At 34.4% G+C, this 12,459-nt stretch overlaps 1 protein-coding gene across 1 annotated transcript in view; it reads left to right on the forward strand.

The window, feature by feature from the left end:
• LRP1B (LDL receptor related protein 1B) overlaps positions 1-12,459 on the forward strand; it is a 1,324,618-nt gene that overhangs the window by 901,788 nt on the left and 410,371 nt on the right. The window contains exon 33 of the mRNA XM_023752441.1: positions 313-442. Within this exon, the coding sequence (XP_023608209.1) occupies positions 313-442 (130 nt within the window). The remainder of the gene's footprint in view (positions 1-312; positions 443-12,459) is intronic.

Genomic DNA, 12,459 nt, shown 5'->3' on the forward strand with positions numbered 1-12,459 from the left:
AGTGTTACTTTTCTTGCCTGAAGTCTACAGAAAGCTAAAATATATTTCTCCTCTGGTTGAGAGAAGTTTTAACTTATTTTTAACATATAAGTGTATCATTACATGGTTTAAACTACAGGTGTATGAGATTTAGGAAGTATTTGCATATTATTTACAACTTTCTGCTGAGGAAATGTACACAATAAAAATATAGGAAGCAAATGATTTCTTGAGAGTTTATATAATGCTCAGAAAGTTAATAATTAGAGCCATAACTAATAAATAGTCTTCCTTCTCACAACTGTATCATAAACACATCTGTATTTCTTCTAGGTAACATATATTGGACAGATCATGGTTTCAACTTGATTGAAGTTGCAAGACTCAATGGATCTTTCCGTTATGTAATTATTTCCCAAGGCCTGGATCAGCCAAGATCTATAGCTGTGCACCCAGAGAAAGGGTAATTATAAATTTACATATCTCTTTTGAATTTTAAGTGAGTTTTCTTGTTTCATTAAAAATATCCAGACTTCCACATTAATACTTCTTTTTAGTTATAATGTTTAAAAAAAACACACTCAAAAATAGCTTGCCTAAGCAGAAAAAAAGTTTATTTTCATTTGGTCACGTATATTTTAGTACATATTTGGTGGGATACATTTGTTATGCAGCTCTCTAATGTGTATGTAAATCCAAATGAGTAGACCAATATGGACCTGGAGAGCATTATGCTAAGTGAAATAAGCCAGTCAGAAAAAGACAAATATCACACGATCTCACTCATATGTGGAATCTAATGAACAACATAAACTGATGGACAAAAATAGATCCAGAGACAGAGAAGCATCCACCAGAGTATCAAACCTCAGAGGGAAGGCAGGGGAGGGTGGGTCAAATCAACATGTTCATCCTAAGCTTTTTTTTGTTTGTTGTTTTTTCCCTTAGTTTCAGATAAGTATGTCTGTCTCCCAACATTTCCATTGGATGTGTTGAGGACACAAAAACTGTACATCAAAAATTATAATGAATGCAATCTGCCAAAAAGTTTTGCTGATTTTTTCTTTTAAATATTACCAATCTACCACTCTCCATCTTTACAGCCTCAACCCTAATTAAATCTGTTCGTTTCTTACACATATACCACTGCAGTTGATCTCCTAACCTTACAAAAGAATAGACTGAATTTTTTAATTTTATATAAACCTACTTAAAAACTTTCAAGGGATGCCCATTGAATTTTGTGTAAAGTACAGAAATTTCTATTGTGATCCTTCTTAACAAGGCCTCTATCTTTTGCTACTGTTTCTTTGCTATCTCAATCAGATAGCAAAGAAACTTGGACTTCTAAGTTTATAAAATATTTTCAAATATACCCCATACTTTTCCATTCCCAGCCTTTGAACTGTCTCTTCCCATTACCAGCAGTGTTTTCCTTCCTACATTTACCTTGCAAAATGTTATTTATCCTTCCTTGGCTTTGCAAATACAGCAGATTTTTCTGTTATAGAACACCAAATACCAGTGCTTTCATTTTTATACATTCTGTGTACTCAAACATCCTTATTTATTAATATTTATACTAGTAGCTCTGTTTTCCACTAACTGGATAATGCCTCTATTCTTCACTATAACTCTATGAAAAAAAGAGTCATGTGTGTTTGGTTTATTTCTCTATGCCCAGAATTTAGTGAAGAAGAAATGAGTTCATGCAGAGTTCTGACCAAACTGCAAATTCATAAGCAAATAAATTAGTGTGTTTTAAGCCTTTAAAGTTGTAATGATTTGTTAAGGAATAATAGATAACTAGAACAAGATACATCAGAAATCTTAACCTTAACAGGTCTAAAATTAAACTGAATATTTTTCTATAATTATGACTTCTCCATTGGTTGATGACAGTTCTGTTATTTCATTTGCTTAGGCCAAAAACACGTGACATCATCTTTGGTGCCTCTTACATACTCCATATCAATATACCAAGAATTCTGCTACTTTTGGCTTCAAAATACATTCATACTCTACCTACTTCTTACAATTGTTATTGCTACCACCCTAGCCTGAGTTGTTATCACACTTGCCAATATTTCTGAATTATTGTGTACCGTCTTCTACCCTCATAGCCCTACTGTCTGTTTTTCACATAGTGACCTAGTTATTCTTTTGTAATTTAAGTAGCTGTCACTTCTTTGCTCAAAATTTACCAGAGGGCCCCTTTTCACTCTGTTTAAAGCTCACAACAGCCAGGCCAACATGGCTCAATGCTTGGGCATCGATCTATGAACTAGGAGGTCATGGTTAGATTCCTGGTCAGGGCACATGCCCAGATTGCAGGCTCGATCCCCAGTGTGGGGCATGCAGGAGGCAGCAGGTCAATGATTCTCTCTCATCATTGATGTTTCTATCTCCCTCTTCCTTCCTCTTTCTGAAATCAATAAAAATATATTTTTAAAATGTTCTCTTCCTGTGTTACAGTATTTTAAAAATATCTTTTAATATTATAATTCATAATCAAGCAATAAATCATTGTAGCCTCAATAGAGAAAATTTAATCAATTGCTTGACTGTGAATAATTATTCTGGTGGTAGAAGTAAGTATAATTTAAATGTGAAATCCCTTACATATACAGAAAATGGATTTGTTTCCAATAAAGAATTTCTTCCCTTCATATTTGTAATAAGTCCAACACTTCATTTGTTTCGTAGAGAACCTCTATGCCTAGCCTACTATAGATTCATGCAGTTCAATATAACAGGTCTCTTGCTATTATTTGTCAATCTAATTTTCTTTTTTATTTCTTATTGAAACCTGGTATACACCCTCAAGTTGTTATTCTAGACCTTATTTTCCTTTCAGATCTTTTCTATATCTACAGCCATCTTAGCATAAACTATACCTACTACTCCCTATGATGATTGAGAACATCAGGCAAAGGAACCCACATATACTTCATTTTATGTCAGTTTGTTCAATGAACATTTGTTGAGCAGTAGGTACCATGAAACAGGTCATGTCAGTACATCTCCATTTCCTGCTTCAATTCAGTACATTTTGACAAAACAGGACTGCTTACCATGTAGGAGACACTGGTGGGCACTGTGAAGTGTGATGGTATAAATAAAATGTTGCTTCTGTTCACAATGAGTTTTTTGTTTAAACTTGATGTTTAAACCTGATGTTTTAGTTAAAGAATAGTCTCATCTTGTAAAGTAAGACTCGTTTTCAGGCATAAAAAGACTAGAGCTACACAACTTAAGCTTAAATCTCATATCTAAATCTCATGTTAAAGTAATAATTTACATAAGGCCATTAGAAAATTATATTGAGTTTGAAGAGAAAAGAGATAGCATATAATTAGAGGAGTTAAACGTGAGGCTAATGGCAGCAATAGTGGTGATTACTAAGGCTTTATGAAAGAGACTTGAAGGAAAAAGTTTTCTGAGATGAAGTGGGAATATATTGGCAAAACAAAGGACATTAGCAAGAGTATAAGTACATGACATATGTGTGGGAAAGAGTAGGTGATGCAGCTGGAAGATAAATTGGGTCCATAAAATAGATAATTCAGTTTTAACATTCAGTTTATTTACCAAGTGAAGTCTAAACTGGTTCTGGACCCTCTCTCCAAAACCTCTCCTCTGGTCCCAAACAACCCACATAAGAAGAGATCAGAAGTGTGCTGAGACTTTATGGACTTTGTAGCATTCTTGAAATAGGGAATTTTTTCAAGTGCTTACTCATTATTTCAGGTAGAGTGTTATGGAGGAGTGGGGAGGGTTCTTTCTCTACTCACGGGCCAAGTGATGGGGAGAGATAGAAGCAAATATGTAAGGAGAAGACTAAAATAAATAGGGTTCTAGGAACAGTAAGTAAAAAATAAAAATAAAATGTGGCACTCTCTACTGCAGGTCCTCAGACCAGGAGGATTCAGGTTATTAGAGAGAAGGAAGAAAAGTTTAAAATATATATGAGACTTAAGTTTGGATGTTGAAAGACCTGGTCTTTTATGCTTGAAAATTCATCTTAACAATATGATTCTCTTATTTTAAGTAAAATTGTCCTAAAAGTAATGGATTCTTCCTGAGATATCAAATTCTGAAGAAGAGATGTTGAATAGAGCATAAATGGAATCAGGAGTTGAATAAATATGAAGTCCCTTCCTACTTATCTCAACAGAGTTCCAACTCTGCAATAAACCATGATAGTGGAAGAGATTACCCAAGAAAGAATACAGACATAATAAGTCTGAACAAAAATAAAGGATGTTTACAGTTAGAGGATGAATTGTTGGGTGGGGGGGATGGGGCAAGAAAATCAACAATAAGAAAAGAGAGAGAGAGAGAGAGAGAGGAGAGAGAGAGAGAGAGAGAGAGAGAGAGAGAGAGAGAGAAAGAGAAAGAAGAGAAGAGAAGAGAAGAGAAGAGAAGAGAAGAGAAGAGAAGAGAAGAGAAGAGAAGAGAAGAGAAGAGAAGAGGGAGCCATTTCAAGTCTGCAGATAATTTACTGTATCATAGAAGTCAAGGGGAAGGGAGTTTTAGGAAGATTTTTTACATCAGCAATAAGGAGATTTAGGAGGCATGAAATCAAAGAACAGAGCATGCAATTGAGGAGTATGATGCTATTGTTAGTTGTTAATTTCAGGAGATTGATAAGGGCAGAAGCCAAATACTAGTCTAAGTAATTAATAAATGAAAGATAATTAGAAAGTGGAGTTAGGAGATTTAGACTGCAGTTATAAAAACTTGGACAAGGAAGAGAACGAGGAGATAATAGAGGTGTGTTTGAGAAGATAGTAAGGTATGTAGAAAGTTTTTCTTAGTATGGGAGTCAGGTAGTACTACAAATATTCATAGGCAGAAGGGGGGGAAAAAACTAGCAAAAAGGAAGAGGGAGAAAATGCACATGAAGAGGAAACAAATTCCAGGGATTGCAGGAGGAGCCTTGGAAGGAAGAAGCAATAAGATGGACCAGAAATAATAGGGGACAGAAGATAGATAAGATCTGCATCTTACATCAGGTATTTCAAAAACTGTTATTGGAAGTAGAGCATTCTCACTGATAACTGAGCTTAGTTTGTGTCCTTGCTTATGTAATGCAGGGACAAAAGAGATGTAGGTTCCTGGAGCCTGATGAGGGACTAGGGGCTGGGATATTCACAGGATCATCAACATGAGTCATAAACTATGTCAGCAGTGGAGAAAGAGGATGGCAAAGTTGTCAGCAAGTAGTAAAGCACTTAAATAAATTTTGTGGTTAATTGCGGTACAGTGATGATCTGATGGTGTGGGAAAATGAAATGTCTGAGTTCATACTGAGCATGTTTTGAAAGAAGTGAATGTAACTGCAGAGAAAGTTTTCTTCTTTTACTAAAATTTACTTTTCCATTTTTATTCTGGACACAATGGTATCTGTTTCCTCAGGCAACTCATCGGATAACTATGCTTTTCAAATCTATCTTCTTTAAATGGTTTCTTTCAATGAAGTCTTTCCCTTTGCTTTCAAATGGACTCAGATTCCTCCTATTTGAAAAAACAACAACACACCAATGTCTTATTTCTCCACATATGTTTACTTCTTAACTTCATAGAATAGAGATCTATACCCATTGTTTCTACATTGAACTTCTGAAATGGATTTTCAGCTTCTGTTCATTCCAGACATTTCTAAATTTATCAATAGTGGAAGATAATTTTTTCCTGGTTTCACATCATTTGCCTTCTCCTTGAGATTTTTTTTTCATTAATTATCCACTCAAGAATTTACTTTCTCTGTTACCTTCTCTAACTCTTACTTTTCTTGTTCTCTCTGACCTCCTCCAGACCTGTCTTCTAAGCATTGTATATCACCTCCGATCATTTTTCTCCTCATTTAAGGCTTTGAATGCCATTATCTCTCTTGCTATATTTATCTTTTAAACTTATTTTTATGTCTTTATATTTTAATAACTGCATTGCATTCCTTTCCTAACCATGGCATCTCTTTATTTTGTCGTGTTCTTTTGCCCTGGCAAGATTGAAACTTACCTTAGATTTTCTGTAGTTTCTCATTACCTATTTCTATCGGTTAAATCCTGTCAGTTCTTCTTCCCCAATGTCTTAGATTTTATATTTCTCTCCATTGCAACTATGAGCTCAGCACTGACTCAGCTGGAGGATCTCAGTAAATATTTTTTGTTTCTTAATTTGATCCCCCAAAACAAGATTTACATTTTTTCCCACAAAACAAGAAATCTTTGACTCTGTAGCAATATTTTAAACATTATTTATCTCTATACCCTCACTCTTTCTTAAAAATATTTCTTAAGTATTACATAAATCACATGGATTGATATTTGTCTGGATTCACAGTTCAGAATCAATACACCTTTTAAAATATTAAGCTTGCTTTCAGGAAGTGTTTACTCCTGCTTGGAAACATTACTGATATGTTTCTCCCTATGCATTATCCACAAGTTTACTGACTTGAGTTCAGTGTGGGAGGAAAAGGCTTGAAATGATCAGCCTGTATAACTTTTTCAAACATTGATTTTCAGGTAATATTAGATAGACATTTAAGTGTCAAAATTTACATCATAGGGATAAAGTATAGCATTTTGTTGTTCTGTTTGAAGTTAAATTATGGCAAGTGGTATTGCCAAAGGAAAAGGTGAAACATAATGAAGTAAATTGACTGAATCCAAGATATGAATATGCTTTGAAAAGTGGACATGAAGCCTGTTTTCAACAATGGAAACTTGAAGTCTCTTAAAATGTAGCCAATTGCAAAATAGAAAGTATATATGAATTTATCAATGGGGAAAAAAGGAGACATATGTACTATTATTTGTAATATGTTAAACAATAAATAAATTAATTAATTAATTAAAAAAGAAAGTATATATGAATTTAGTTCAGCTTTAAAAAATTAGTTTCTTTCCTCCATTGACTTACTTTAGTAAGCCATCACTTTCTTTTAAAAAATTGAAATGTAATAATTTTCATTATGCTAAAAGTCATTTTCTACTTACAACAGCAATAACAGAATATGTATAGGAATTCACAGTATGATGCCGAAAAAGTTGAATAACTTTCCATGGAATATGATCTCTAATTGAGCACAAATATTCTGTAATTTTGTTTTCTTTTGAGGCACCAGGATGTACATTGCCTCTCTTAAATTAACTTTCTATTTCTAATACTATAAATTGCTAAAAGGTATTTCTTTCTAGTGCAAAGATTCAGCTTGACAATGGCTCTCCCTGTTCAAGCACTTATTTTCAAATGATCTTTGATTGATTATATATGTATATGCACATATATAAATATGTATATGTACTTTTAGAATATGCTTAACAATATGCAGAAGGTCTTGAAATACAGCTTAACATCTGTTGAGCTAGAAAGAGTGTAGTTAAATTTAACATCATTTTCTACAGTTTATTTTGAATTTGATGTCAAGGCAACACCTATAAAAATGAAATGGAATTAAATTTGATTTACAAAAGAAATAATAGTGGAAACCACATGCTAGTACATAATATTAAGATACCATGATGTTCAGGTAACTTAGGAATATGACAACCATGCTCCAGATCATAGCCACCTCCCTCTACATGTCTCTGAGCCAGGCATATAAAAATTATGAAGGCAAATGAAAGAAAAGTGTCACACTATTTTCCATTAGAAATTTTCTCAAAAATTCTACTGCAGGCACCACCCTGCTTTCAAAGCTAGTTAAGTCTCACTCACTTAATCTTTTCCAATATGCTGCATTCTCTTTCCTCAAACATGATCTTAGATTTTATCTCTCCATCTAAAAAGATGGAAGAAGGACAGGAAATGATCAAGATGCCCTGAACTGTAATTGCAGCTGTGTGGCTGGCTATAAAGAATGGCCAGAAGGTTATGCCACCTCTCACTGCAGGAGGGAGCCCCTGGCCCAGGCCACCAGAGACATGTTGAACGGACACCAAAGATAGTCACACACCAATACAATACCTTTTCTTAATTCTTCAAGGGATCTGACCCATAAAAACACAATAAAAGGGTAAAGAGAAGTTTGAAAGATACATTTCCTTATTTACCTATAGACATTGTCTCAGGTTTTTTCAATGCAGAATATCCAGCATCGATAATTTCTGACATATAAGATAGATTGGAGATCATGAAAAATATGTAAAATTTCTGTATAATATTTTAAGAATTATAAATAAGCTTATGATTACTAGGATTCTGGGCTCTAAGAGTCTAGTTGTTAAATATTTCATAGGGAAACATCAATATTATATATTGAAAATACCAAAACTTAATAAAGATTATTCACTCAAGAACACAAAAATGTAAATAGTAAGATAATATCATATATGTACAAGTACATGCATATATATGTATTCTCTAAAATGAGAGGGTGGGCAGTGAGTCAGGGCACAAACACAAATAAAATAAGGAATTAAATCTAATACAGGATGATAAACCTAATCTGCTGTGGGATTACAGGTGCCCCAAAATTGTTTCTTTGTTAAGAATTTTTTCCTGTACTTCTTCAGCATTGTCTGAGCAACACTATTTTTTTGTTTTATATAAGAAATAATTGCTATATGTAATTATTCAATATCACAAAATAGTGAATGGAGAAGGATTCTAATGTAAAACTTAAGAAAAACCAGCACCAGAATGAGAACTGTAAAACAAATAACTTACAAATAATTATAAGCTTAAAGAGAAAGAGAAACAACTCAGATGGCCCGTATCTTTATTTTAGCTCATGAATTCATTTCTGAAGTTGTTTATAGGAAGGACAACTTCTCTTACCACAGCACTTCAAAAATTTTAGGGTTGAAGCCCCTATAATTTCATGATTTACAACTAGCAAGTTTTAGACTAGCAAGTATTAGCATTTTCTCAGGTAATTACTTACCCATTTGCCTCTGTCATTAAACAGTGAGCTGCATGAGCATCATTAAGTCCATTTTATTTTGTATCATCACCACCCAGCACATAATAGATACTTAACATTTGTTGAATGAGTACATGACTGAAATCAAATAATATATTTGAGAACTATCCACCAAAGTACCCACAACAGGAAAGAAAGAAAGAAAGAAAGAAAGAAAGAAAGAAAGAAAGAAAAGAAAGAAAAGAAAGAAAAGAAAGAAAGAAAGAAAGAAAGAAAGAAAGAAAGAAAGAGGAAGGAAGGAAGGAAGGAAGGAAGGAAGGAAGGAAGGAAGGAAGGAAAGAAAGAAAGAAAGAAAGAAAGAAAGAAAGAAAGAAAGAAAGAAAGAAAGAAAGAAAGAAAGAAAGAAAGGAAGGAAGGAAGGAAGGAAGGAAGAAGGAAGGAAGGAAGGAAGGAAGGAAGGAAGGAAAGAAAGAAAGAAAGAAAGAAAGAAGGAAAGAAAGAAAGAGGAAGGGAGGAAGGGAGAAAGAGAGAAAGAGAAAAGAAAGAAAAGAAAGAAAAAGAAAAGAAAAAGAAAAGAAAGGAAGGAAGGAAGGAAGGAAGGAAGGAAGGAAGGAAGGAAGGAAGGAAGGAAGGAAGGAAGGAAGGAAGGAAAAGTACTGTATTTAGACTCTCTTCCTTTTATCAGAATGTCCTGTGGTCTGTGGTTGAGTTCTTTGTATATTACTGGAGCCTCTATGCAATAGTTTCTCTTTCAGGACATGAAAGTGATTTGGAATTGGCATGTAATACTTTGTCAAAACAAAACCACATAAAAGAATACAAAGGAAATGTAACAAAGCCCTTACAGAAATAGAGAAGGTTTTGCATTATACCATATTTTTCATAGGGGATGAAGGATTCAATTTATATATTTGTGAAATGTATTCAAACTTTTACAATATTACTTTGTTTATGTGCTGAAGATGGAGACATTGACATGTTGGCTTATAAGGTATTCAACTGGTATGAGATGTGAGTCTAGTAAAACTGATAAAACATTTAAAATTACAAGCAGTGTTTGTTCAAAGGCTGATGCTCACATACAGTCTTCCGTGGTCGGCAAAATGCGGCTTGGGAGCCACATGCGGCTCTTTGTCCCCTTCAGTGTGGCTCTTCCACAAAATACCACGTGCGGGCGCGCACGTACAGTGCGATTGAAACTTCGTGGCCCATGCACAGAAGTCGGTATTTTGTGGAAGAGCCGTAATTTTTTGGAAGAGCTGGTATTTTGTGGAAGAGCCACACTGAAGAGGCCAAAGTGCCGCATGTGGCTCGAGAGCCGCGGTTTGCCAAGCCGCAGTTTGCCGACCACTGGTCTAGCTGCTATTGCTAATCTGTAATCGTGTGTGTGTTTTTGGTCTTACTTTTTACATATATATTAACTAACACATGGTTGACCCCCAATCTAGCAGAGGACACAATGACAGTATTGATTGTCTTCTTCACCAAGGCAAGAGAATTGCACAATCTCCATTTTTGTGCCAGCATGATAAATTTTAGTGATCTCAGGTCTTCTTTAACATATCTGATAAAATATCTAAGTCATGCTCCCTTAAAGAAGGAGTATGAATCAGAAGAAATGGCAAGTCCATGGTAAAAACTGCAACCCAGATCTGTTCCAGGAAAATAGTTTAGCAGTCAACAAAGATAATATTAAATTAAAAGAAAAGAATTGATTCAAGTCAGTTGGTTTTCACTATTCTTTATATATCTAAAATGTAAGAACCACATTTATTTGTTTTTTTATTGATTACATATGTGTCCTTATCCCCCCATTGCCCCTCACCCCCCTAGTGTCTGTGTCCATTGGTTAGGTTTATATGCTTGCATACAAGTTCTTTGGTTGATCTCTCTCCCTTCCTCCCACCCTTCCCTGCCTTCCCTCTGAGGTTTGACGGTATGATCGGTATGATCGATGCTTCTCTGTCTCTGGATCTGTTTTTGTTCATCAGTTTATGTTGTTTATTATATTCCACAAATGAATGAGATCATATGATATGTATCCTTCTCTGACTGGCTTATTTCACTTAGCATAATGCTCTCCAGGTCCATCCATGCTGTTGCAAATGGTAGGAGTTCCTTCCTTTTTACAGCAGCATAGTATTCCATTATGTAGATGTACCATAGTTTTCTAATCCACTCATCTTCTGATGGGCACTTAGAGTGTTTCCAAATCTTAGCTATTGTAAATTGTGCTGCTCTGAACATAGGGGTACACATATCCTTTCTAATTGGTGTTTCTAGTTTCTTGGGATATATTCCTGGAAGTGGGATCACTGGGTCAAAGGGGAGCTCCATTTTTAGTTTTTTGAGGAAACTCCATACTGAAGAACCACATTTAATACGATTTCTTTTTTAACAATTTATTTGGTGTTTTTAAATTTACTTCTGCAAATTGTTTTTATTGACTGATTTTTTTTTGAGAGAGATCACTTTGTTGTTACACTTATTTATGCATTCATTGGTTGATTCTTGTATGTGCCTTGACTGGGGATGATGACACCTGCCACTTGGGCATGTGAAGAAGATGCTCTAACCAACTGAACTACTTGGCCCGGCCATTTTTAACAATTTAGACTTATTCATCCTTCTCTTTTTTCCCTTACACTTCTTTTTTTTTTAAATTTTGTTTTATTGCTTAAAGTATTACAAAGAGTATTACATATGCTTCCTTTTTTTCCCCCTTGACATACCCCCGGCCTCCCCTACCCCCCAGTGTCTTGTGTTCATTGGTTATGCTTATATGCATGCATACAAGTCCTTCGGTTGATCTCTTATCCACCCCCACCCTCCCTTCCCGCTGTAGTTTGACAGTCCCTTACACTTCTTTACCCTCCCCCCACTGAAGTCAGAGCTTTGTTTCCACATAGCCTTATTTCACAAAAATACTTTATTTGAAATTATTCGAGGACACTTATAATGCCTTGAACATATATTTTTTCAGTTTGACTCTAATTATGACATAAAAATGATTTTTTTTTCTATATAAGTGTACCTGTGTGTAAACTAATTCTGATACCATATAATTGTTCTATGATAACTTCAATAAACTTTGGATTCTGACAGTGTATGCAAGGCTTTTGGTAGCAGTCCCACTGCAACCAAATGCAGTCTTTTAAATATTATCCAAATGTCAGTAATTAATTAGAAATTAACTCATGGTATGTATCCATTGCACATTTTTCTGCCAATATCTTCTGGGTCTAGTGAAGACAATAGGGATATTTGTGTTATGATGATTTCTGTTAGTATTTATATAATTTTTCAAAACACTTTTGAATATTCTTTGTTACATTTTGAATTTTTAAATTCTGTAATTTTAAGCCTTTGTAAATAAGGACATTTTCTGTTTAGGAGAAATTATTATTGAGAGAAACTTCAATATTGTCACATAATATTTGATTTGGATGATTTTGAGAATTTCTGGGTCTAATAAAACCTCAGGAAGTATTTTCAGGGCTAGATTTATCAAGCTAACACTCTAAAGGCAAATTTGTTGGCCATAGTATACAATCCAACAAACTTTATTACAGCAAAATTTGAACTAGAATGTAATACCATCAATG

Source organism: Myotis lucifugus, unplaced genomic scaffold (assembly GCF_000147115.1).
Source record: "Myotis lucifugus unplaced genomic scaffold, Myoluc2.0 scaffold_32, whole genome shotgun sequence".
In the NCBI taxonomy this organism is placed as follows: Eukaryota; Metazoa; Chordata; class Mammalia; order Chiroptera; family Vespertilionidae; genus Myotis; species Myotis lucifugus.